This window comes from Balaenoptera musculus, chromosome 1 (genome assembly GCF_009873245.2).
Source record: "Balaenoptera musculus isolate JJ_BM4_2016_0621 chromosome 1, mBalMus1.pri.v3, whole genome shotgun sequence".
NCBI lineage: Eukaryota > Metazoa > Chordata > Mammalia > Artiodactyla > Balaenopteridae > Balaenoptera > Balaenoptera musculus.
In genome coordinates this window covers 98,027,988-98,055,871 of record NC_045785.1, presented here as the reverse complement: position 1 = coordinate 98,055,871, position 27,884 = coordinate 98,027,988, and the positions used below count along the sequence as shown (strand labels likewise).

At 42.0% G+C, this 27,884-nt stretch overlaps 1 protein-coding gene across 2 annotated transcripts; it reads left to right on the top strand.

Annotated features, from left to right (window-relative positions):
- On the top strand, positions 1 to 27,260 carry ADORA3 (adenosine A3 receptor). 2 transcript variants are annotated; one of them, XM_036867562.1, is made up of 7 exons: positions 68 to 682; positions 20,320 to 20,426; positions 22,298 to 22,645; positions 24,446 to 24,512; positions 25,233 to 25,333; positions 25,749 to 25,810; positions 27,131 to 27,260. In XM_036867562.1, exons 1-7 carry the CDS (start codon positions 300 to 302, stop codon positions 27,131 to 27,133), a joined length of 1,071 nt encoding a protein of 356 aa, XP_036723457.1. In that variant the 5' UTR covers positions 68 to 299; the 3' UTR covers positions 27,134 to 27,260. The 2 variants fall into 2 exon arrangements, with proteins under 2 accessions (XP_036723468.1, XP_036723457.1); XM_036867573.1 differs by lacking the exons at positions 20,320 to 20,426; positions 22,298 to 22,645; positions 24,446 to 24,512; ... (1 more) ...; positions 25,749 to 25,810; positions 27,131 to 27,260 and adding an exon at positions 2,390 to 3,514 and having other exon boundaries at positions 1 to 682.
- The last annotated feature ends 624 nt before the right edge of the window (positions 27,261 to 27,884 follow it).

Here is a 27,884-nt window from a genome sequence, read left to right as displayed (position 1 = left end):
GGAGCTTTAGTAGCCCTCCAGGGGCAGGGGAACTAAGAGCAGCATCATTTTCACTTTCAGCCCACGTAGAACTGTTCTCCAGTCTTCTGGGAGCCCAGGGGTGTACGGCCTGCATTGGGGCTGAAAGTGATGGCCCTGTAATGGACTGTCTCTAAGGAGAGGGGGAGAGGGGGTTCCACCAGAGAAGAGAAGGAATGGGCGAGTTGTGAGTTCTGGATTGTGGCTGCTGCACCTGGACCTCTGGCAAGATGTCTGGCAAGAGCTAGGCTGACTTGTCCACACGGATCTTGTTGGCACACATGTCACCTGGGAGGCTCCACTTGGAAAGCGAGATGCCTGTCAACAGCACTGCCGTGTCCTTGGCCAATGCTACCTACATCACTGTGGAGATTCTCATTGGGCTCTGTGCCATAGTGGGCAATGTGCTGGTCATCTGGGTGGTCAAACTGAACCCCAGCCTGCAGAACACCACCTTCTATTTCATTGTCTCCCTAGCCCTGGCTGACATTGCTGTCGGGGTGCTGGTCATGCCTTTGGCCATTGTCATCAGCCTGGGTGTCACAATCCACTTTTATAGCTGCCTTCTCATGACCTGCCTGCTGCTGATCTTCACCCACGCCTCCATCATGTCCTTGCTAGCCATTGCCGTGGACCGATACCTGCGGGTCAAGCTCACGGTCAGGTAACTTGCTTGGAGAGGGGTGGTGTGGGGCAGTGATAGAGGTGCCTGGGAAATGGGGCTAAAACCTCCAGATCTCACACTTTTTGAGTGGAAACAAATCCAAATTGGCCTCTTAGCTTGAAAGAGGTTCTCTTCACCATTTGGTGTGTGAAGGGTTTAACAATGATGAGGAGAGACTTGGGAACTAGAAACAGAGGAACACTCCAATCCCTCCCCACTGACTACAGGAGTATATGCTCAATACCCTGGCGGGCTAAAGATGATAAAAATTGGATGCATCTTTAATTAGTGAAAAATGCTCTTGACTTTTAGAAATGATAGAAACATACTAGATGATAACATAAGCAGAGAGAAAAGAAGGAGGTAAACTGATGTTTCTCTTCTTTGCAAATGTAGGCTATTTTAAAGTTATTTTAATTTTGCTTCCTCTTCCATGTTGAGAAGGGGACCAAAAAAGTTCTCCATTGCAGAAAGTAGTAACAACTTTTCATGTGACCATGTGAACAGAACAGACTGCCAAATGAAGAAATCTAATTCCCCAGGTGTCCTGAATTACATTGGTATCTTGTTGCTCCTCTCTTCTCTTGGGGAAAGAGCATGGTGAGGGAGCTACAGACAACTTTTGATACAAACGAGCCTGGGTTCAAATCCCAGATCTTGAGGTCTGATCTTGGGCAAGTTATTTAGCTTTCTGCGTCTCAGTTCCTCATCATAGTGTTAAGATGCTCTGAACTCAGATTCACCTCCATTCCATTTTAGCTCCAACACTTTTAGCTTCTACAAGTTGCTTAACTTGTCTGTTTCATTTTTTTCACCTATAAAATGGGGATGATAATTGCACCTTCCCCATAAGATCAAATGAGTTAATACACGTAAAGCTCTTAGAAAAATACCCAGCACACAGTCTGTGCTCAGTAAATGGTAGCTGTAACTACTATGATTTTCACCATTACCATCAATGAAATGGAGATTGTCATAAAAATATCTCCAGTTTATCATGAGATTTTATTGAGAGAAAGTCTACTGAGTACATAGCCAGTACTTAACAAAATCTGCTTCCTTCTTATAGCCTGTGTAGAATGTTGTCAGGAAGAATGGTTTAAGGAGAAATGGTGACTTTTGATTGGATGAGTCTTTTAAGGTCCTGGAAGCACCTCAACATGACTTTTGCAACTCCATGAGAGTGGAGTCTAACTCAAACCCCAAGTGTGGTGCAAATAGAGAAGCAGGGGCAGACACAGGTAGGGGGTAAGTGTGGGACAGGCAGAGTCTAATTTATGGACAGCAGCACAACAGCCAAAAAACAAAACAAACAAACAAAAAAAACCAGTGCAGAGCACAGCAGGCAAACATGCTTTGAGCAGATTATTTCTCCCCAGGTAAGGCGATCCCAGGAGACTTTGATTGATAACTCTTACCTCCCAGGGACTGAAGAATTCTTGGGCTGGAAATGGAACTGTGAATGGGGTACACAAGCCCCTGACTCTAGGCAACGTACTCCTGCTGCTTTGGAGGTTGTACTTCTTTAGAAAAGTTCCCAGAGAACTTTGCTGGAGTTTTCTCTAATCATTGTCTGCTCATCTTGTCTTCATATCCAGTAGAGTTTAGCTGAAATCACCATAGAATACCAACACCCTCCAGCTCCAACTCCCCCCACCCATTAGCAATTCCTGCTGTGAACTCACCAACTCTCTTCAATTCAAACAGATACAAGAGGGTCACCACTCAAAGAAGAATATGGTTGGCTCTGGGCCTTTGCTGGCTGGTGTCATTCCTGGTGGGATTGACTCCCATGTTTGGCTGGAACGTGAAACTGAACTCAGAGTACCACAAAAATCTCACCTTCCTTTCCTGCCAATTCCGTTCCGTCATGAGGATGGACTACATGGTCTACTTCAGCTTCTTCACTTGGATTTTCATTCCCCTGGTTGTCATGTGTGCCATCTACCTTGACATCTTCTATGTCATCCGGAACAAACTCAATCAGAACATTTCTAACTCCAAAGAGACAGGTGCATTTTACGGACGGGAGTTCAAGACAGCCAAGTCTCTGTTTCTGGTTCTTTTCTTGTTTGCTTTGTCCTGGCTGCCTTTATCCGTCATCAATTGTATCATCTACTTTAATGGTGAAGTACCACAAGTTGTGCTGTACTTGGGCATCCTGCTGTCCCATGCTAACTCCATGATGAACCCTATCGTCTATGCTTATAAAATAAAGAAGTTCCAGGAAACCTATCTCTTGATCCTCAAAGCCTATGTGATCTGCCAGCCCTCTAATTCCTTGGACTCAAGCACTGAGCAGACTTCTGTGTAGCTATCCATGAAAGATGACTCTCCGTCCCATTGACCTTCAGATTCAGCATGGACAAACACTTGAGGGCCTATCCACCTGGGCCATGGGCTCTCACATGTTTGATTCCTTCCAGTGATGTGGGAAGCATTTGGCTGGCTGCCTCCAATTGTATCTTCCCTACTACCCTCTTTCTCTAATTCAATTTTTTTCTTGTCCTTCTTTTCTAATTCAATTTTCTTGGTGTCTGACTTGAGGACAATGTTCTATTGTTACTACTGCCTGTGTTCCTCCTTCCCAAACAGAAGTCATGGAATCTGAAGGATGCCTCATTGACTTACTGACCAAAGGGTCCCAACTGGGCTGGACGTGTACATAATGGTGACTCAGTTCTACTCCATTATGGAATTAAGCAGAGAACCCTGCTCTCAGCAGATGCCTGGAGGATGGATGGAATGCAAGGAGTGAACTGAGTTTAAGAGGGACTTAACTTGCTAGATTCACCTGTAAATGTATTTGAGTAAATAAAAGATAATAACTAATTGTTGTGTAGCTCTTTGCTGAGGGCCAGGGTCACTTGGAGCTTGAAGACCCAGCTGGCTCCTCCTGGCACTCAGCCTGCTTCTACCTGATGCCATGTGGCATGTTTGCCTATGTAAATTCTAGGACCCTCACCCCTGGCCCCAGAACACCCTGCTCCTTTTTCCAGGGCTGATCAGAGCATTTGTCAACTTTATGAACCATTCATCAAGTGTTAGAGAAGAAATAATTCTTAGAGCTGAGTCTTAATCATCTCCTCTGGTATTTTATTATTTAATAGGAATAGCGGGAGTGGGGCAAAAAGAGACACCAGATAGTTATTATTTGTTGAGCACTTTCTATGTACTATTTTGCATGCATTCTCTCTTTTGGTCCTGACAGTCTTTTAGGTACCACCGTTATTACCATCTCTATTTTGCAGAAGAGAAAACTGAGGCACAGAGGCTTTAAGTAACTTGTCCACAATCACACAATTAACAAGTATGAGAGCCAGGATTTCAAGGCAGTCCTGCCTTATGGGAGAACCCAAGATTCTTGCTACCTATCCCTAAACATGCAGAGTGACTTGTAATTTCTACAAAGTCCAAACTCTTAAGTTCACCTTATGTACAATTAACAGAATCATGGGTACAAACTATGATTTGTATACTCAAGGACTGCTGGGTTTTTTGCCTTAACTGCTGTTGCCAGTTGGGACACCAGACAGGGATGGCGTTCTAGTCAAGTCATTCGGGCATTGAGTGTGGCTCTGGAAGTTCGAGGTGGCATCTCTGATTGGGCTATCCAAACTTGCAGCTGTGGACTCTCACTCCCAAGACAATAAATATATTAACTTGATGAGAGTAGCAGGATGGGGATTTCAGTTAAACCACATCAAAGAGGATAAGTGTACTGAAAATGTTTTTCTTATTAGTTCTTAGCCAATCTTGAAAGGTTATCCTGACCCTAATCTTAGACCAGAGCCTGATAACCCTATTTATCTTGTTAACATTTCACTTCAGGGAAATGTCCTCGTGTCTTCTCTTGTCAGCCCAGGAATAATCAACACTATGTGCGATGTTGAAAAACTCACACATAGCATTTTCTACTAATGCCAAACCGAGGGCGTCACCCCGCCCACCCACTTCCTGACACCATTCACAATCTTATGTTAGAGGCAGAGGACTGCAACGCACCACCGCCCCCCATTCCTAGGGGTCCCTGGACATGGGAGGGGACTTTTGTCCTGACAAATTCCCCATCAACATTTTGGGGGATCTTTTTTCTTTCAAAAGACAGGCCTCCCCCACCTCCAACTTTTTCGTAATGGTATCCCCTCTTTTGATTTCAGCATTTTCCCCCATATTAATTTTTGTGTTTAGTTAAAATGCCCCTCCAGGATGAGGCCCTGGGTCTACTCTGGGGCATTGGGTGCTCCTGGCACACTGTTCTGCCCAGGACTCACCTTTGCCCAGTTGGAGACTTGAGGGAAGTGCTGGTTGGTTCTTGGCCTCTAACCCAGTTTCTATAGCAACATTTGGCATGTGCCCTTTTAGGAAACTTGATTTAAAGGGACCGCTTGCCTCACAAGAAAACAGCGGTCTGTCCTGAGTCATTTGGTGTCATCAGACAAGCTGTAGCTCCTGAGTTTCAGAAAAACTTTTTTTTTCTCCCTTTCTCCTCCTCCCCTACTTCTCTCTCTTTTCCTTTCTGACAGTCACTGCTTAGCAAACCCACTGAAGGCTTGTAGGAAGTTGTATTTTGGGGGCTTGGGAGTCAATGAGAATCTCTTGAGCTAAGGGGCTCCACCAGCCCAGAAGAGGCCCTTACAGTGAAATGTCTTTTGGTGTGAACTCAAAAAAGATGAACCAAGACTCACTGGTGAGGAGTTGGGCTGGAAGTGATGAGATCTACCCTGGTTTCAGGTTTAGAGATTAATGTCACTGGAGTTTCCCTGAGTCTGTCTCCTGGCTAGCTCCCTTCAGCTAAACATTGTCAAAGGTGGCTGTTGGGCTTTCATTTTAAAGGAATAAGGTAAAAAGACCACCCAGACAAAACTGAGGTTTGCTTCCTTCTTCCTCCTCCATACAGATTCGCTGGAACAAAGGTAGATGCTGAGTAGCTGGGCTTATTTACTCAATTTTTAAAATCAAATCAACAATAGAAATAAGTGAAGACCAACCAAATGAGAACAAACAAACCCTATTTATTCTGAGCTTTCTATAGCAAAGGAGTCAGCCACTGCCCCTTGATTTTTGGCAGAGACTTAAAGGCAGGCAGAAGAGCGGGATACTTTTATAGTGGAAAAAAGAAGGCTTCAGGTGCACCCCGACTGGAGACCGTTGGCCTGGGGAGGCTGTAGGCAGGCCGACTAGAAGTGGGGCATCCTGTGTGATGGGTTAGGGGGCATATTTGACTTTCTCTGGTTAGTTCCTAGATGGAAGCAGGACAAAAATTAGGGAAGCTGTCAGTTATTCATCAAGTCCTGGCCATTCAGGGCCAATTGTTACAGGGATTATTGTTTGGTTTTCTGGATTGTTACTAGGAATAATGGTCTGACTTCCTATAAGTCTGGTTTATATCAGGCTGGCTTCCTGGGCCAGTTACTATAGATAAGGGGCTGGTTTCCTGGGCTGGTAGTGGACCAGAGTTCTATTTTTATATATGGTCTGGTCATGGTCCGTTTGTATCTTCAGTTTCTTACAACTAAATTCACATTTTCTAGAGAAACTCTGCCCTTAGATACTATACTGGGTACAATGGGAATGAGAAAAATTAGGCTGCATCTTGCCCCAACCACTCGGATGACTGGCATAATGTAAAATCTCAACTGTAAAGTTCTCTACAGTGTTGCGATATTGTTACTATTGGGGAAGCAGAATTGAGCGATGGAAAGAACAATGTTTTCTTTCAGATTTAGCATCAGCTCACGGCGGCTGTACTAGCTGTGTGAACTTAAATTTAGCAGTTACTTAAACTGAACCTCAATTTTTCTCATCTGTAAAATGGGGGACTAGTAACACCTGTGTCAAAGTTTTGTTTTGTTTGTTTTTTGCTTTTTACTTTTTATTATGAAAAATTTCAAACACACAAAAGTGGAGAGATTAGAATAACGAAGGCTCATATACCTATTATCCTGCTTTAATAATGATCAACTTAACAGCCAACCTTGTTTCATTAATGACCCCACCAACTTGCCTTACCCTGATTATCTTGAAATTTTGCACATCAAATTATTTCATCTGTAAACATTTTAGTTTGTATTTCTAAAAGATATTTTAAAAACTTGGTTTATCCTTATTACCCATTTACCTTTTTATTTACACATCAAGTAGAGTGAAAATTAATTCTACCCTTAAGAGGGAGCAACAGAATTAATAACACCAGATAATACTCACAATGCAAATAGACACACCTGTTTAATCTCTGTAACTCTGAGCCTGTCATTTGCTTTTGAATGTTACTTTTTCAGGTCTTGGGCATTTTCCTGATATCTGTGCATAATCTCCTTCTGTCGGTACTTTCTTCAGTTTCACGGTGTGCCATCTCTGAGCAATACTGAGTGTTTGTTTTACATGCAGCTTTCTCAGCAATAGGGATTACTTTTAAAAAAAAATAACAGAATAACTGAGGCAGAAGAACAGATAAGTGACCAGGAAGACACAATGGTGGAATTCACTGCTGTGAAACAGAATAAAGAAAAAAGAATGAAAAGAAATGAAGACAGCCTAAGAGACCTCTGGGACAATATTAAACACAACAACATTCGCATTATAGGGGTCCCAGAAGGAGAAGAGAGAGAGAAAGGACCAGAGGAAATATTTGAAGAGATTATAGTTGAAAACTTCCCTAACATGGGAAAGGAAATAGCCACCCAAGTCCAGGAAGCACAGCGACTCCCATACAGGATAAACCCAAGGAGAAACATGCCGAGACACAGAGTAATCAAATTGGCAAAAATTAAAGACAAAGAAAAATTATTGAAAGCAGCAAGGGAAAAATGACAAATAACGTACAAGGGAACTCCCATAAGGTTAACAGCTGACTTCTCAGCAGAAACTCTACAAGCCAGAAGGGAGTAGCATGATATACTTAAAGTGATGAAAGGGAAGAACCTACAACCAAGATTACTCTACCAGGCAAGGATCTCATTCAGATTCGATGGAGAAATCAAAAGCTTTACAGACAAGCAAAAGCTAAGAGAATTCAGCACCACCAAAACAGCTCTACAACAAATGCTAAAGGAACATCTCTAAGTGGGAGACACAAGAGAAGAAAAGGACCTACAAAAACAAACCCAAAACAATTAAGAAGATGGTCATAGGAACATACATATCGATAATTCCCTTAAATGTGAATGGATTAAATGCTCCAACCAAAAGACACAGGCTTGCTGAATGGATACAAAAACAAGGCCCATATACATGCTGTCTACAAGAGACCCACTTCAGACCTAGGGACACATACAGACTGAAAGTGAGAGGATGGAAAAAGATATTCCATGCAAATGGAAATCAAAAGAAAGCTGGAGTAGCTATACTCATGTCAGATAAAATAGACTTTAAAATAAAGAATGTTACAAGAGACAAGGAAGGACACCACATAATGATCAAGGGATCAATCCAAGAAGAATCTATAACAATTATAAATATATATGCACCCAACATAGGAGCACCTCAATACATAAAGCAACTGCTAACAGCTATAAAAGAGAAAATCGACAGTAACACAATAATAGTAGGGGACTTAAACACCTCACTTACACCAATGGACAGATCATCCAAAATGACAATAAATAAGGAAACACAAGCTTTAAATGACACACTAGACCAGATAGATTTAATTGATATTTACAGGACATTCCATCCAAAAACAGCAGATTACACATTCTTCTCAAGTGTGCACGGAACATTCTCCAGGATAGATCACATCTTGGGTCACAAATCAAGCCTCAGTAAATTTAAGAAAATTGAAATCATATCAAGCATCTTTTCTGACCAGAACGCTATGAGATTAGAAATCAATTACAGGGAAAAAAACGTAAAAAACAAAAACACATGGAGGCTAAACAATACGTTATTAAATAACCAAGAGATCACTGAAGAAATCCAAGAGGAAATCAAAAAATACCTACAGACAAATGACAATGAAAACACGATGATCCAAAACCTATGGGATACAGCAAAAGCTGTTCTAAGAGGGAAGCTTATAGCTATACAAGCTTACCTCAAGAAATAAGAAAAATTTCAAGTAAACAATCTAACCTTACACCTAAAGGAACTAGAGAAAGAAGAACAAACAAAACCCAAAGTTAGCAGAAGGAAAGAAATCATAAAGATCAGAGCAGAAATAAATGAAATAGAAACAAAGAAAGCAATAGCAAAGATCAATAAAACTACAAGCTGGTTCTTTGAGAAGATAAACAAAATTGATAAACCATTAGCCAGGCTCATCAAGAAAAAGAGGGAGATAACTCAAATCAATAAAATTAGAAATGAAAAAGGGGAAATTACAACAGACACTGCAGAAATACAAAGCATTCTAAGAGACTACTACAAGCAACTCTATGCTAATAAAATGGACAACCTGGAAGAAATGGACAAATTCTTAGAAAGGTATAACCTTCCACGACCGAACCAGGAAGAAACAGAAAATATGAACAGACCAATCACAAATAATGAAATTGAAACTGTGATTAAAAATCTTCCAACGAACAAAAGTCCAGGATCAGCTGGCTTCACAGGTGAATTCTATCAGACATTTAGAGAAGAGCTAACACCCATTCTTCTCAAACTCTTCCAAAAAATTGCAGAGGAAGGAACATTCCAAAACTCATTCTATGAGGCCACCATCACCCTGATACCAAAACCAGACAAAGATACTACAAAAAAAGAAAATTACAGACCAATATCACTGATGAATATACATGCAAAAGTCCTCAACAAAATACTAGCAGACAGAATCCAACAACACATTAAAAGGATCATGCACCACGATCAAGTGGGGTTTATCCCAGGGATGCAAGGATTCTTCAATATACACAAATCAATCAATGTAATACACCATAGTAATAAATTGAAGGATAAAAACCATATGATCATCTCAATAGATGCAGAAAAAGCTTTTGACAAAATTCAACACCCATTTATGATAAAAACTCTCCAGAAAGTGGGCATAGAGGGAACCTACCTCAACATAATAAAGGCCATATACGACAAACCCACAGCAAACATCACTCTCAATGGTGAAAAACTGAAAGCATTTCCTCTAAGATCAGGAACAAGACAAGGATGTCCACTCTCACCACTATTATTCAACATAGGTTTGGAAGTCCTAGCCATGGCAATCAGAGAAGAAAAAGAAATAAAAGGAATACAAATTGGAAAAGAAGAAGTAAAACTGTCACTGTTTGCAGATGACATGATACTATACATAGAGAATCCTAAAAATGCCAACAGAAAAATACTAGAGCTAATCAATGAATTTGGTAAAGTTGCAGGATACAAAATTAATGTGCAGAAATCTCTTGCATTCCTATACACTAATGATGAAAAATCTGAAAGAGAAATTATGGAAACACTCCCATTTACCATTGCAACAAAATGAATAAAATATCTAGGAATAAACCTACCTAGGGAGACAAAAGACCTGTATGCAGAAAACTATAAGACACTGATGAAAGAAATTAAAGATGATACCAACAGATGGAGAGATATACCATGTTCTTGGATTGGAAGAATCAATATTGTGAAAATGACTATACTACCCAAAGCAATCTACAGATTCAATGCAATCCCTATCAAATTACCAATGGCATTTTTTACGGAACTAGAACAAATCATCTTAAAATTTGTATGGAGACACAAAAGACCCCGAATAGCCAAAGCAGTCTTGAGGGAAAAACACGGAACTGGAGGAATCAGACTCCCTGACTTCAGACTATACTACAAAGCTACAGTAATCAAGACAATATGGTACTGGCACAAAAACAGAAACATAGATCAACGGAACAAGATAGAAAGCCCAGAGTTAAACCCATGCATCTATGGTCAACTAATCTATGACAAAGGAGGCAAAGATATACAATGGAGAAAAGACAGCCTCTTCAATAAGTGTTGCTGGGAAAACTGGACAGCTACATGTAAAAGAATGAAATCAGAACACTCCCTAACACCATACACAAAAATAAACTCAAAATGGATTTGAGACCTAAATATAAGATCAGACACTATAAAACTCTTAGAGAAAAACATAGGAAGAACACTCTTTGACATAAATCACAACAAGATATTTTTTGATCCACCTCCTAGAGTAATGGAAATAAAAACAAAAATAAACAAATGGGACCTAATGAAACTTCAAAGCTTTTGCACAACAAAGGAAACCATAAAAAGATGAAAAGACAACCCTCAGAATGGGAGAAAATATTTGCAAACGAATCAACAGACAAAGGATTAATCTCCAAAATATATAAACAGCTCATGCAGCTCAATATTAAAGAAACAAACAACCCAATCCAAAAATGGGCAGAAGACCTAAATAAACATTTCTCCAAAGAAGACATACAGATGGCCAAGAAGCACATGAAAAGCTGCGCAACATCACTAATTATTAGAGAAATGAAAATCAAAACTACAATGAGGTATCACCTCACACCGGTTAGAATGGGCATCATCAGAAAATCTACAAACAACAAATGCTGGAGAGGGTGTGGAGAAACGGGAACCCTCCTGCACCATTGGTGGGAATGTAAATTGATACAGCCACTATGGAGAACAGTATGGAGGTTCCTTAAAAAACTAAAAATAGAATTACCATATGACCCAGCAATCCCACTACTGGGCATATACCCAGAGAAAACCATAATTCAAAAAGACACATGCACCCCAATGTTCATTGCAGCACTATTTACAATAGCCAGGTCATGGAAGCAACCTAAATGCCCATCGACAGATGAATGGTTAAAGAAGTTGTGGTACATTTATACAATGGAATATTACTCAGCCATAAAAAGGAACGAAACTGAGTCATTTGTTGAGACGTGGATGGATCTAGAGACTGTCATACAGAGTGAAGTAAGTCAGAAAGAGAAAAATAAATATCGTATATTAACGCATGTATGTGGAACCTAGAAAAATGGTACAGATGAACCAGTTTGCAGGGCAGAAATTGAGACACAGATGTAGAGGACAAACGTATGGACACCAAAGGGGGAAAACCGCGGTGGGGTGGGGATGGTATTGTGCTGAACTGGGTGATTGGGATTGACATGTGTACACTGATATGTATAAAATTGATGACTAATAAGAGCCTGCAGTATAAACAAACAAACAAACAACTAATACTAAACTTTCTTTGGGTTATTTATATGGAAATATGTTAATATAAATGTTTCAGACATTACATGAAAATTCTAAAAATCTTGTATGTTCTGATATAATGTTATAAGTCATAATTCTAGTTATTACTTTAAAATGTATATCTCAGAAATAACTAAAAACAAAATAAAAAGTAAAAAAAAAAGATATTTTAAAAATTTGGTTTATCCTTATTACCCATTTATGTTTTTATTTACACATCAAATAGAGTGAAAATTAATTCTACCCTTAAGAGGGAGCAACAGAACTAATAACACCAGATAATACTCAGAACGCTAATGGACACATCTGTTTATTCTCTGTAACTCTGAGCCTGTCATTTGCTTTAGAATGTTACTTTTTCATGTCTTGGGCATTTTCCTGATATCTGTGTATAATCTCCTTCTGTTGGTACTTTCTTCAGGTTCATGGTGTGCCATCTCTGAACAATACTGAGTGTTTGTTTTACATTCCACTTTCTCAGCAATAGGAACTATTTAAAAAAAAATAACCACAATGTCAATATTAATTATTGATTGCTATGTAATGAACTACTCCCAAACTTAAAGGCTTAACATGATAATTATTATCTCTTGTGCTTTCTGTGGGTCAGGAATTCAGGAACATCTTGGTTGTGTGGGTCATGCTTGAGGTCTCTCACGAGGTTGCTGGGTCTGTAGTCATCTGGAGGTTTGATGGTGCCAGAGGATTTACTCCCAAGGTGGGTCGTACATGTCTGGCAAGTTGGTCCCTTTCCACATGGGCCTTTGCACAGGTCTGCTTGAGAGTCTTCACAACATGGCATCTGACTTCTGCAAGAAAGAAAGAGCAGTGTGACTTCTGAGGTGGAAGTTGCACACCTTTTATGACCTAGCCTCGGAAGTCATATGCCATCCCTTCTACCATATTTTACTGATCACATGGGCCAGCCCTGATTCAGATTAGGAGGGGATTACACAATGGCATGAATACCAGGAGCCATCTTAGAAGCTGGCTATGACAATATCATTATCACATCTGAAAAAAATGTAACAATAATTTCTTTCTTTAAAAAAATTTTTTAATAGATCTTTATTGGAGTATAATTGTTTCACAATACTGTGTTAGTTTCTGTTGTACACAAAGTGAATCAGCCATATGCATACATATGTCCCCATATCCCCACGTTCTTGAGCCTCCCTCCCATCCTCCCTATCCCATCTCTCTAGGTCATCGCAAAGCACCAAGCTGATCTCCCTGTGCTATGCTGCTGCTCCCCACTAGCTAACTATTTTACATTCGGTAGTGTATATATGTCGATGCTACTCTCACTTCGCCCCAGCTTCCCCCTCCTACCCTGTGTCCTCAATTCCATTCTCTATATCTACATCTTTATTCCTGCCCTCCAACTATGTTCATCGGTACCATTTTTTTTTTTTTTAGATTCCATATGTATGCGTTAGCATACTGTATTTGTTTTTCTCTTTCTGACTTAATTCACTCTGTATGACAGACTCTAGGTCCATCCACCTCACTACAAATAACTCAATTTCATTTCTTTTTATTGCTGAGTAATATTCCATTGTATATATGTGCCACATCTTCTTTATCCATTCATCTGTCGATGGATGGTTCCATGTCCTGGCTATTGTAAATAGTGCTGCATGAACATTGTGGTACATGTCTCTTTTTGAATTATGGTTTTCTCTGGGTATATGCCCAGTAGTGGGATTGCTGGGTCATATGGTAGTTCTATTTTTAGTTTTTTAAGGAACCTCCATACTGTTTTCCATAGTGGTTGTATCAATTTACATTCCCACCAGCAGTGCAGGAGGGTTCCCTTTTCACCACATCCTTTCCAGCATTTATTGTTTCTAGAGTTTTTGATAATGGCCATTCTGACCTGCGTGAGGTGATACCTCATTGTAGTTTTGATTTGCATTTCTCTAATAATTAGCGATGTTGAGCATCTTTTCATGTGTCTCTTGGCCAACTGTATGTCTTCTTTGGAGAAATGTCTATTTAGGTCTTCCTTCTGCCCATTTTTTAATTGGATTGTTTGTTTTTTTGATATTGAGCTCTATGAGCTGTTTGTATATTTTGGAGATTAATCCTTTGTCTGTGGTTTCATTTGAAAATATTTTCTCCCATTCTGAGGGCTGTCTTTTCGTCTTGTTTATGGTTTCCTTTGCTGTGCAAAAGCTTTGAAGTTTAATTAAGTCCCATTTGTTTATTTTTCTTTTTATTTCTGTTACTCTAGGGGGTGGGTCAAAAAAGATATTGCTGTGGTTTATTTCAAAGAGTGTTTTTCCTATGTTTTCCTCTAAGAGTTTCATAGTGTCTGGTCTTACATTTAGATCTTTAATCCATTTTGAGTTTATTTTTGTGTATGGTGTTAGGTAGTGTTCTAATTTCATTCTTTTACATGTAGCTGTCCAGTTTTCCCAGCACCACTTATTGAAGAGGCTCTCTTTTCTCCATTGTATGTTCTTGCCTCCTTTGTTGTAAATTAGGTGCCCATATGTGCATGGGTTTATCTCTGGGCATTCTAACCTGTTCTATTGATCTATATTTCTGTTTTTGTGCCAGTACCATACTGTCTTGATTACTCTAGCTTTGTGGTATAGTTTGAAGTTGGGGAGCCTGCTTCCTCCAAATCCGTTTTTCTTTCTCAAGATTGCTTTGGCTATTCGGGGTCTTCTGTGTTTCCACACAAATTGTAAAATTTTCTGTTCTAATTCTGTGAAGAATGCCATTGGTAGTTTGATAGGGATTGCATTGAATCTGTTGATTGCTTTGGGTTGTATAGTCATTTTCACAATATTGATTCTTCCAATATGCATGGTATATTTCTCCATCTGTTTATGTCATCTTTGATTTCTTTCATCAGTGTTTTATAGTTTTCTGAGTACAAGTCTTTCACCTTCTTAGGCAGGTTTATTCCTAGGTATTTTATTCTTTTTGTTGCAATGGTAAATGGGAGTGTTTCCTTAATTTCTCTTTTTGATTTTTCATTGTTGGTGTATAGGAATGCCAGAGATTTCAGTGCATTAATTTTGTATCCTACAACCTTACCAAATGCATTGATTAGTTCTAGTAGTTTTCTGTTGGCATCTTTAGGTTTTTCTATGTATAGTATCATGTCACCTGGAAACAGTGACAGCTTTGCTTCTTCTTTTCCAATTTGTATTCCTTTTATTTCTTTTTCTTCTCTGATTGCCATGGCTAGGACTCTCAAAACTATGTTGAATGAGAGTGGTGAGAGTGTCTTGCTCCTGATCTTAGTGGAAATGCTTTCAGTTTTTCACCATTGAGTATGATGCTTGCTGTGGGTTTGTCGTATATGACCTTTATTATGTTGAGGTAGGTTCCCTCTATGCCCATTTTCTGGAGAGTTTTTATCATAAATGGGTGTTGAATTTTGTCAAAAGCTTTTTCTGCATTTATTGAGATAATCATATGGTTTTTATTCCTTAATTTGTTAATGTGGTGCATCACATTGATTGATTTGCATATATTGAAGAATCCTTGCATCCCTGGGATAAATCCCACTTGATCATGATGTATGATCCTTTTAATGTGCTACTGGATTCTGTTCGCTAGCATTTTGTTCAGGATTTTTGCAACTATGTTCATCAGTGATATTGGTCTATAATTTTCTTTTTTTTTAGTATCTTTGTCTTTTTTGGTATTAGGGTGATGGTGGCCTTGTAGAATGAGTTTGATAGTGTTCCTTCCTCTGAAATTTTTTGCAAGTGTTTGAGAAGAATGGGTATTAGCTCTTCTCTAAATGTTTGATAGAATTCACCTGTGAAGCCATCTGGTCCTGGACTTTTGTTTGTTGGAAGATTTTAAATTATGGTTTCAATTTCATTACTTGTGATAGGTCTGTTTATGTTCTCTAATTCTTCCTGGTTCAGTCTTGGAAAATTGTACCTTTCCAAGAATCTGTCCATTTCTTTGTGGCTGTCCACTTTATTGGCATATAGTTGTTTGTAGTAGTCTCTTATAATCCTTTGTATTTCTTCAGTGTCAGTTGTGATTTCTCCTTTTTCATTTCCTATTTTATTGATTTACTTCCTCTCCCTTTTTTTCTTGATGAGTCTGGCTAATGGTTTATCAATTTTGTTTATCTTCTCAAAGAAGTAGCTTTTAGTTTTATTGTTCTTTGCTATTGTTTTCTCTGTTTCTATTTCATTTATTTCTGCTCTGATCTTTATGATTTATTTCCTTCTACTGACTTTGAGTTTTCTTTGTTCTTCTTTCTCTAGTTGTTTTAAGTGTAGGTTTAGATAGTTTATTTGAGATTTTTCTTGTTTCTTGAGGTGAGATTGAATTGCTATAAGCTTCCCTCTTAGAACTGCTTTTGCTGTATCCCATACGTTTTGGGTCATCGTGTTTTCACTGTTATTTGTTTCTATGTATTTTTTAATTTCTTTTTTGATTTCTTCAGTGATCTCTTGTTTGTTTAGTAGCACACTGTTTAGCCTCCAAGTATTTGGGTTTTTTACAGTTTTTTTCCTGTAAATGATTTCCAATCTCATTGCGTTTTGGTCAGAAAAGATGCGTGATACGATTTCAATTTTCTTAAATTTTCCGAGGCTTGATTTGTGACCCAAAATGTGGTCTATCCTGGAGAATGTTCCATGTGCACTTGAGAAGAATGTGTATTCTGCCAATTTTGGGTGGAATGGTCTATAAATATCAATTAAATCTATCTGGTCTACTGTGTCATTTAAAGCTTGTGTTTCCTTATTTATTTTCTGTTTGGATGATCTGTCCATTGGTGTAAGTGGAGTGTTAAAGTCCCCTACTATGATTGTGTTACTGTCGATCTCTCCTTTCATGGTTGTTAGCATTTGCCTTATGTATTGAGGTGCTCCTATGTTGGGTGCATAAACATTTATAATTGTTATATCTTCTTTTGGATTGATCCTTTGATCATTATGTAGTGTCCCTCCTTATCTCTTGTAACATTCTTTATTTTAAAGTCTATTTTATCTGATACAAGTATTGCTACTTCAGCTTTCTTTTGATTTCCATTTGCCTGGAATATCTTTTTCCATCCCCTCACTTTCAGTCTGTATGTGTCCCTAAGTCTGAAGTGGGTCTCTTGTAGACAGCATATATATATGGGTCTTGTTTTTGTATCCATTCAGCCAGTCTGTGTCTTTTGGTTGGGACATTTAATCCATTTACATTCAAGGTTATTATCAATATATATGTTCCTATTACCATTTTCTTAATTGTTTTGAGGTTTTTTTTGTGGGTCTTTTTCTTCCCTTGTGTTTCCCACTTAGAGAAGTTTCTTCAGCATTTGTTGTAAAGCTGGTTTGGTGGTGCTGAATTCTCTTAGCTTTTGCTTGTCTGAAAAGCTTTTGACTTCTCCATCAAATCTGAATGAGATCCTTGCTGGGTAGAGTAATCTTGGTTGTAGGTTTTTCTCTTTCATCACTTTAAGTATACCCTGCCACTCCCTTCTGGACTGCAGAGTTTCTGCTGAAAAAGCAGCTGATAATCTTATAGGGATTCCTTTATATGTTATTTTTTGTTTTTCCCTTGCTGTTTTTAATATTTTTTCTTTGAATTTAATTTTTGTTAGTTTGATTAATATGTGTCTTGGTGTGTTTTTCCTAGGATTTATCCTGTATGGGACTGTCTGTGCTTCCTGGACTTGGGTGACTATTTCCTTTCCCATGTTAAGGAAGAGATTATAGAGTTTTCTATAATCCCTTCAAATATTTTCTCAGACACTTTCTTTTTCTCTTCTTCTTCTGGGACACCTATAATTCAAATGTTGGTGCATTTAGTGTTGTCCCAGAGGTCTCTGAGATTGTCTTCAATTCTTTTCATTCTTTTTTCTTTATTCTGTTCCTCAGCAGTTATTTCTACCATTTTATCTTCCAGCTCACTTGTTCGTTCTTCTGCCTCAGTTATTCTGTTATTGATTCCATCTAGTGTATTTTTCATTTCAGTTATTGTGTTGTTCATCTCTGTTTGTTTGTTTTTTAGTTCTTCTAGATCTTAGTTAAACATTTCTTGTATTTTCTGAATCCATGCCTCCATTCTATTTCTGAGATTCTGGATCATCTTTACTCTCATTACTCTGCATTCTTTTTCAGGTAGATTGCCTATTTCCTCTTCATTTATTTGGTTGTAGGTTTTTACCTTACTCCTTAATCTGTGACATATTTTTTTGCCATCTCTTTTTTTTTTTTTTTTTTTTTTTAATGAGTGGGATTGTGTTCCTGTTTTACCGGTTGTTTGGCCTGAGGCTTCCAACAGTGGAGTTTCTAGGCTACTGGGTAGAGCTGGGTCTTGGTGCTGAGATGAAGAACTCTGTGAGACCTCACTCCGATGAATATTCCCTGGGGTCTGAGGTTCTCTGTTAGTCCAGTGCTTTAGACTCAGAGCTCCCACCGCAGGAGATTTGGCCCAACCCCCGGGTCATGAACCAAGATCCCATACGCTGCATGGGGTGGCAAAAAATCAAAAAAGAGAACAATAACAAAGTAAAAAATAAAATTAGACTAGGAAACTAACAGATATGTTAGAAAGAATATAAAAATAAAAATATAGATGAATCAACAACTGGAAGGTACATCAGTATCACAATAGTAAAGAAGAGGAGGAGAGAAAAGAAAAAAAAAAGGGGAGGGGAAGGCCTTGGCTGTGGAGAGCGGGGCCTAAGCAAGAGAGAGGTTTGGGTGCTGGGCGGGGCCTATGCTTAGGACCCTCAGGGCTGGAAAAGGCCCTGGGGGCTGTGGGGGTGGGGCTTAGGCTCAAGGAACAGAAGGGGCCCAGAAGTGTCCCCCACCCTGGGTCTCAGAGCATGGGGGACCTCACCTGGGAGCCCAGCAGGCTTCCTGGGCTTGAGTGGGTGGGGCAAATGCCCTCCTCTCCTCTCTTGCTCCCCTGGTCCCAGAGGGCCCCTCCTGCCTGTCTCTCCTATTCTCCCCTCAGCCTCCTTCCTATGACCCCAGGACCAATGTGGCCGGAGTGGGGTTGGGGGGCCTTGCAGGGCAGGGGACTGGCCTGGGAGCTCAGCAGCCTCCCTGGGCCTGAGTGGGCCAGGCGATCGTCCTCCGCTCCTCTCCTGCTCCTCCCAGAGAGTCCCTCCCGCCTGCCTCTCCTGATCTCCCCAGCCTCAGGGGCACCGATCCTGTCTGTCTTCCGATTCTCCTCCCCCCTCCATGCCCCCATGTCCTACTGGTTCACTTGGGGGTTCCTCCTGTCTACTTGGGCATCAGGGTCCCCCACCAGCGGCCAGCAGGTGCCCTAGTTGTGGGGAGAGCCTAACTCAGCATCTTCCCACACCGCCATCTTGACTCTGCCCCCCAACAATAATTTCTGAATATCATCAACTATCTAGTCACTGTCCAAATTTTCTCAAGTGTTTCCTTCAGTCAGAATCCAAATAAATTCCATATACTGCAATTTTATCAGTATGTCTCTTAAGCCCTTTTAATCTATAGATTCCTGCTTCATTTTTTCCCCGTGCAGTTTAATTGTTGAACTCATAAAGGTTTCATGAGGAATAAATGAGGCAATATAAGCAAAACACCTACCATGATGCAGATAAAACATGTACCATGATGCAGGCCTGCTGCTGGCCCATATGCTGACTTGGTGTGAATTAGAGAAAGGCTCTCTTTCCTCAAGAGAGGACATTATTGAAAACCTGGACAATCACCCACGTCCAGCCCTTGATGAGAAGTGCTAGCTCTGTGATGTGATAAGTAAGCATTCAGCTTAAATTCAACTGAGGGTGGTTCCATAATTCAAACTTTAAAAATCAGTGGCCAGGCCATATGAGTCCCATTAGGAATAAGGGGAAGCTTCTGCTGCATGGACAGATAGCCTTGCTTTGTCCCAGGAAAGCTTTCAAGATGTCTTTAGGCTGCAGCCTGTCTACTGATGCCCAAAAACCCGCACTTTCACCTGCTCACATGCTCCGGATGCCAGGCACATCTGCTTCAGGCTCCACCCTCTAGCCCCGCTCCCTGGATGAGGGTGCAGTGTTCACTCAGAAGGCAGGATAGTTACGAATCTCCTTACTAGTCTTCCTCTCAGCTAAATAGGAATTGGACTTCCAAGAGTGGTGAACAGACAAGAGGCCTGGCCTCGTATGATACCTGGACCATTGGCAGAACAGGGCACTGTTGCACAGACAAATGTGTGCCAGTGATGGTGTGTGTGCATGTGCCCTTCTGAGTGTGCCTTGTGTGCCAGAGTGGATTTATCCAGGAGGGGGATCTTCACTGCTGTTCTGGGCTCTACCGGGAAGCCCAGAATTTTCTCATATTACTGTATAAGTAAGTTTATGTCCGCAAATGGCATCCCTCTGATGAGGTACCCTTGTGCAGTGCACAACCAGGGTACCTATACATAGTAGCACTTCTTGGATTAACTGGTTGGTCCTTCTTTTCCCTGGTCACTCCAAACAGGATAAAACCATCTTAAACTCAAAGATGTCTGTCTCCTGAAAACAGATCTAGGATTCCTAAGACCCCTGGGTCCATCTGGTCATCCCAGTTGAAGGTTCACTTCCTTCCAGTCATGAGGCTCTTCATTCTGCTCTCCTTGACTGTCTTTTCAGGTAAGAGATGGGGAAGGAACATCTCCAGCCCTCCAAGCTTCCCAGAGACTGTGCATTTTCTTTTCCTTTCCTACCTGGAGTTCTTGCTTATTAGCTCAAACCACTTAAGGAGTGGGATGGGAAAATAAAAGGAGGTGGAAATAGATCTTGTCCAAATTAGTCCTTGTTCTTTGATCTGATGAAGGGGTTGTGGGGGAATTTGAGGCCCTCAGCTAAAATGAGGGCTCTGGATTCTCTCTCTCAGTTTAAGTTCCCCCTTCCTTTCCCCCTTCTCCCCTTAAAAACATTTGTGCTGATATATGAGGATGGGACTTTCCACTTTCTGCCCATGCCTGACCCCGAAGATGAGACTCAGAGGACCGGGCTGGCCCCAGCTCTGCCACTGTCCAGCCTTGTGACCTTTGAGAGTCACTGCACCTCTCTCTGGGTCAGTGTTCAGGCCAGTAAACTGAGTATCACACAATCTTTCTTATGGGGTCCATCTGAGAACAAAATATCATACCATGTCAAATGATATCAAGGATGTGAGCCTGTTTTGTAGGCTGGTCGCACCCACTGTGAGCTACACTTGAGGCAGCATTTGAGGGGGCCCCAGTGCACATCTGGAAGGCTGAGGGAGGAGTGGTGTCTGTTGCCCATCTCGTCTCCTTGGTCAGACACTTCCCCAGCCACCGTCAATCTGGATGTGAAGTACACGACTTCCTTATTATGCAACATCCTGAGATGACTGATATGACCACACTGGTCTGGTATGGAGGAAACATGAAGCTCTTAGCCCCTGAGGACAGACAGAACGAGACATCTCTGTTTTCAGCCCTATACATCCATCAGAAGCCTCTAAACCTCCTTACTTTCTTTTTCTATAATTATTTTCTATTTTTAAAAATTTTATTGAAGTATATTTGATTTACAATGTTGTGTAGTTTCAGGTGTACAGCAAAGTGATTCAGTTATTTATATATATATTCTTTTTTCAGGTTTTTTTCCATTATAGATTATTACAAGATACTGAATATAGTTCCCTGTGCTATACAGTAGGTCTTTGTTGTTTAGCTGTTTTATATATAGTAGTGTGTATCTGTTAACCCCAAACTCCTAATTTATTCCTCCCCCTGCCCTTTTCACTTTGGTAACCATAAGTTTGTTTTCTATGTCTGTGAGTTTGTTTCTCTTTCAAACCTCCTTATTTTCTTTTTGAGGATGCCAAGGTGGAGTGGGGGGCTAGGGGCAGAGGATCTACTAACAGTAAGCCTCAGGTTCTTCTATCCTCCCCCCCAAGCAACATGAGAAGCTGCCTAAATTCTTGCAGAGGGGGAGACATATTTTACCCACTCTTAGGCCAGGGAAGAAGTCTTCTCCAGAGTTGCTGTATTAGTTTGCTAGGTCTCCTGTAACAACCACAGACTGTGTGGCTTACACAATAGAACTTTGTTTCCTTTCAGTGATGGAGGCCAGAAGTCCAAGATCAAGGTGTTGGCAGGTTTGGTTTCTCCTGAGGTCTCTCTCCTTGGCTTGCAGAAGGCCGCCTTCTCACTGTGTCCTCACATGGTCATCCCTCTGTTGTCTGTATCCTAATCTCCTTTTTTATTAGGGCACCAGTCAGATTGGATTAGGGCACATTCCAACGACCCCATTTTAAGTTAATTACCTCTTTGAAGGCTCTAAATCCAAATGTAGTCACATTCTAAAGTACTGGGTGGCTAACACGTCAACGTATAAATTTTAGGGGGACACTATTCAGCCCATAACAGTTGCCAACCCCAATGCAGGCAAAAATCGGCCTCCAATGCTTTAATTAATTTTCCTCCAGGGTGCAGAAACTGCAATGTGTTTAAAAGAACAATAGTGTTTGTCTATGTGTGTTTTCACAGATGCTATGATCATGGACAAAAAGGTCAAGGAAAGCTTTGTGCTGGACACAGTTTCTGCCATCTGCAACTACGATGCCCACTATAAGGACCACCCCAAATACTGGTGCCGAGGCTATTTCCAGGACTATTGCAACATCATTGCCTTCACACCCAACAGCACTGACTGCGTGGCCCTGAGGGACATAGGAAACCAGCTTATTGTCACTGTGTCCTGCCTGACCAAGGAGGATACGGGCTGGTACTGGTGCGGCATCCAGCGGGACTTTGTCAGGGATGACATGGATTTTACAGAGCTGGTTGTCACTGACAACAGAAGAGCCCTCGCCAACAATTTTTGGTCTGGGAGAGGTAAGAGCCTGTTGGGGGTCCAGCTGGGGGTAACCCACAGCAGTGCATGTTAGCTGGTGTGGTAAATACTCAGAGAGCAACAACTCGGGCTCCCCCTAGGTTCTCTGGGGTAACCTGGCCTCTCCTTCCCTCCATAGTAGGGTAGCTGCTGATGATGCTGACAATTGACTTGGAATTCGGGGAAGAGGAAGGTGCCATTGCCCTGGGGTGCTCTTGGCACCTCTCTCCCCTCACAGCCATCTGGCTGATGGAACTTGGGAGGCTGACAGGTGCGAGAGCATTGCCTTGCAGGTCTAGAATCTTGAAGATTCACTTCTTGAGGAGTGACTGAGGCTGTAAAAAGTGGTCTAAGCACCTAGACAAGCACCCTTAAAAAGTGTCCACTTAGGGGGCTTCCCTGGTGGCGCAGTGGTTAGGAATCCGCCTGCCAATGCAGGGGACATGGGTTCGTGCCCCGGTCCGGGAAGATCCCACATGCCGCGGAGTGGCTAGGCCCGTGAGCCACAGCTACTGAGCCTGCGCGTCTGGAGCCTGTGCTCCACAACAAGAGAGGCCGCGACAGTGAGAGGCCCGCGCACCGCAATGAAGAGTGGCCCCCGCTCGCCGCAACTGGAGAAAGCCCTCGCACAGAAACGAAGACCCAACACAGCCAAAAATAAAATTAATTAATTTAAAAAAATAAAATAAAATAAACGTATTATTAAAAAAAAAAGTGTCCACTTAAATAATTTCATAATTTACAGGGATAAATATGGTCCAAGAGGTCAGTGTTTTCTTTTAAGGAGTACAGTTTGCACCAAGAGGCTGCCAGAAGGGTGTGGGTGGAGCAGCCTGGAGGGGTGAGTCTGTCTAAGCCAGTGTGTTGCTCCTTTGGGCCAGGGCGAAGGCATAGGGTCTCCAGACGCTCCCCAAAATCCTTCTGTCCAATGCTGAAAACCTCTCTCAGGCACACTGCTTATGGAAAGTACTATCTTTCTTTTCTTCTTTTCCTCCTGTGGCTTCTCATTATTTCCATTTCTAGAAGGGATGTCTTTTTCTAGTGCAATCCAGAGCACAATGTCAGTAGGAAAACAGAGGACTTAAGGGAAGCTCCGGGAAGCCTCCTCCTGGTGCTAGAGGGCCTTGCTCACACTTGACCAACTGGTTATTTGTTCAGCAAGCATCTTACTGAATGTGTGATACCCTTCACGCCTACAGTGTTTCTACTTTGTGTGGTTCTGCTTTTACTTAACTGTGTAGTCTGTCCTGAGTTTTAGGCTCAGGATGAGAGAAGTCCCACCTAAGTGTGCTCCTTAGTTTAAATGAAACACAGACACACACCCCACACCCCAGTCTTATCACAGGTGGCAATTTGGGTGACCATGGTGGCCCTCCTCCCATTGAGTTTTGGTGGCTGTCAGAAGCATGATGTGGCAATTATGTTACCTACTGATCAGTTCCTTAAGGATAGGACTGGCACTCAGCCTGGCACTCTCTAACCACAGGCCATATCTAGTCAACACAGTGCCTTTGTGCAAATCTGAAAAAGATGCCCCTTCCTCCAGGTGCATGGATCCCAGTGGCAAGGTGCATGGTTTGGCAAACAGAGTATATGGGCTGGATTACAGCCCTGCTTGTTCCCTCTGCCTTCTGCCCTGTGCAGGGCACACATAAACAGCTGGACTTGACCCAGCAGTCACCCAGGGCACTAATTCTCTGGAGACTGAGGGAATGACAGGCAGAGGTGCAGAGATGCAGAAAGCAAAGGAAGGGCCTGGGGATGGGCCTTATTTGACTCTCAACAAATCCTTTCTGACACAGACCTATCAGGCAACAAGAACAGAAGCTGCAATTCTTCCAAAGTTGTCCACAAGGCAGATCACTCCAGGTGAGTCATGACTTTAGGAGACAAGCACACTTTGGGCGGGCAGTAACAACACAACTTGATGGTGGGTTTGCACCTGCTCCTTTACAGCAGTGTATTGTTTCTCTTCCTGAACTGTCTTCAGTGTGACTATTTATTTTCCTTCAAAAGAATATAGTTTAGGACTCTTGATCACAAGCAGCAAGAATGCTCTCTGGCTATTTTAGTTAAAGAGGGAAATTCTTCATAAGGAGAGAGCAATGTCTGATGAAATACGAGGGCAGGGATGTGGTAGCCCTGAGAAAGGGTCTGGAACGCCATCAGGATTTATCTCCATCTCTAATCTGCTACGCTTATGTGTGTTTGCTTCCTCTCTCTCCCCACTGCCCTTTTATATTTCGTTTTTGCCATAGGAGAAGATAATCCATTTCTAGCTGCCGAGTTTAATTTTCTCCTGTTCAAGAGACTCGCCAGCCTGAGGCTGCATCCTCCCACTCCCAGTCCCATGTTAGTTCCCGAGGAGGGGGCTGGGCTCAGGTTGGTCAGACACCCACCCCAGGTCCCATCAAGTGTGGTCTGGAGGAGACGGGTGCTCTGAAGGAATCCAGGTTGCCAGGTGCTGCTGGAACTGGGCGAGAGCAGGGGCAGGGAGAGGGGACGGGTCCCAGAAAAGGGGATCCTGAGCAGAGAACCAAAAGATGGTGTCTTCCAAGGGCCATGGATGCTGTCTGTGATTCCTTCCAGGATGACCATTCTCATCATTTGCATGCTGATCACGGGCTTGGGGATCATCTCTATAATCAGTCATTTGTCCAGAAGAAAGAGAGGTCAAATGAGTAGAAGGGGTAGGTAGCAGTTGGAGTGGTGTGGGTGGGAATTGGGGAAAATGAAAGGGGTCAAGGAACAGCTTTCAAATGGGTGAATGTGACCCTCTTCTTTTTGCCTGGACCCCTGGAATCCTGTGCAGCCTGCCCATGGGCTAGGGGCAATTCTGTTTCACAGTGACAAATGCTCCCTGAGAGGTGGCAGAGAGAGCACTGTAGCCCTCATAAGTGGAGGTGTGTGTAGACCAGAGAGGAGGGAGGCTGAGACGTCAGAGGAGCTTCTGGGGCCCCTGGGTAAGCAGGCATAGAAAGGTCTCCTTGAGAAGAAGGGTCAGGAAAGGAAGAGGACAGGCCCAAGGGCCTCAGGCCCAGCCTTGAGCCATGGGAGGAGTGGCCTTTCAGCTTTGTGCCTCCTTCTGCCCTTGGGCGATTGCAGGTAAAGGCCTAGCCAGAAGCCAGAAAAGAAGCCAAGCTTCCTCTGTGATCCCCACACTTCTGGTAAGTTCCCTCCTTGACTCTTCTATCCTGGGCCCTGTGCCCACCACTCCCTGATCTGTAGGGCGCCCTGTTCCTAAATAGAAGAAGGCCACCATGTGGTGAATTGGCTAACCTCTCAAGTGGACACAGGGTAGAGAGAGCATCACAGACAAGTGCCACTGTTTGTCTACTAGGTTTTTTGTTTTTTTCTTTTTATGCTCAGAAGCCACAGAAATATCCTGGGCAATGGAGAGACTGTAGGCATAATTACAAAAGAGATCCCAACCTCCTCTGGGTATGGAAATGTAGAAAACAACATTTTAGAGAATGAGGGAACACAAACAAACCAGAAACACCTGTTAATGAAACACAAGGGTCTACAGCCAGACATATCTGAAATCCAAAGCTAAGGCTGTGAGGTCTCATTCTCTGTCTGTGATAATTTGGCCCTGGGGGCAGAGCGGAAGCCCTAAGAAATCAAAGCAGTGGCTGCCATGGCATTTCTGGTCTTTTGCCGTTTAAGAGCTGTGGGAACTGTGGAGGTGGGGGAAGCAGACAAAGAACATCTCGCTTGGTTTTACCCAAGACCCCTCCCTTTGGGACACAATTTGAGTCTAGGTTTTTGCAAAAATCATTGTCACTTCCTTAAGGCATGACCTTGGGAAACTTGTTACTTCTCTGGGCCTGTTTTCTTCTCTATAAATTGAGGACCCCATACTCCCCAGGATTTTTTACTAATTCACTCATTCATTCATTCATTCATTCAATAAACAAGTACCATGCCAGATTCTGGGATACGCAGCTGAGCCAAAGAAATAGCATCTGTCTTCATGGAGCATATAATGTAGAGTGGGAAGTAGGCAAACCATCTCAGACACACACACACACACACACAAACACACGTGAGATCATCAACTAGAGTAAGTACTCTGAAGGAGAGATGCGTGGTGCTATGCAAGTTGAAGCAATGGAACCCAACCCTATTCTTTTTTAGCAAGGAGTTGTACAACTTGGTTTAGCCACGGCCTGCTTCCTCATACTTAGGCAATGGGAATGTGACAGCCGAGATCAGGGGCCTTTATGGGCTCTGAAGGTGTCCAGCTGCATTCACGTCACCAGAGCTTGGTGAGAGGTGAACGCAGGCCCCACGCACCAAGGTTTCCTGCTGACTGACTGATGACCTTTAAAGTCATGACGTCTGATTTCCACCCTGAAAACAAACTTTGGTGTTTGGTCTCCATGAAGCACCCATGACAGAGTTTGCCACTTTTGCTGCAGAAACACCCAGCAGAGGTAGGCAACAAATCTCAACTCAATTTTCCTTTTCTGTTTCCAACAAAGTAGATGACTCTTTGAAACCCCTCTCTCATGTCCTGACTCCAAAGGCAATGGCTCATACTGAACAGATGGGACTGAAGATTTCTTTTATTTAGTTGAAAAATAAAATGATGCTACAATAGAGTCACCATGACAACCGGCCCACATCTTGAGGACTGATTCTGATCTCAGGCATTCTGAAGGCCCCTCTAACCTTGCCAGCGATCATTTGCAGTTACATAAGAACAGTGGCAGCCAGAGGGGCTGTGCTAGGCCACGCCTAAGCAAGGCCACGGTCGGATAACATCTCAAGATCTTAGTTCTCACGCACTCGGCTTGTCGGAAGTGAAGAAGAGGGCCGGATCTTGGTCAGGGGGCCAGGAGATCACTTGTGTTGTATTCCTTAGCCAATAAATTTCTGACCCAGTGTTGAATGAACTCCCAAGGTGTGACTAACTTCTCTCAGGATATCACTGGGAGAGTATTTCTGGAAAAGTTTCTTTTAAAGTATAGTATTCCAATTTACTTCTGAATTGGTATTACATGCTGTTCTACCCAAAGAAAGGGAGAGAGGCTAAATCAGGAGTTCTTAGATTCTCTTGGCTCAAAGACAGTCCTGTATGGGAAACTGCCACCATACTGAATGGATACTGCTTCTGATCAGTGAGAAACCAAGGTGTGATAAATTAAGAGAAATATTCATTCACATCAGGAAACACAAATCAATACGGGGGCATCAGCAATTGTGGGTGCAGGTGAGGTGATATTGTCATTAATG

Bases quoted from the DNA above. Each gene is read 5' to 3' on its own strand.
- ADORA3 (XM_036867562.1), top strand. From the start codon at position 300: ATGTCACCTGGGAGGCTCCACTTGGAAAGCGAGATGCCTGTCAACAGC. The intron at 683-20,319 runs GTAACTTGCTTG...TCCTGAAAACAG, and splicing joins CGGGTCAAGCTCACGGTCAG to ATCTAGGATTCCTAAGACCC. The intron at 22,646-24,445 runs GTAAGAGCCTGT...TTTCTGACACAG, and splicing joins CAATTTTTGGTCTGGGAGAG to ACCTATCAGGCAACAAGAAC.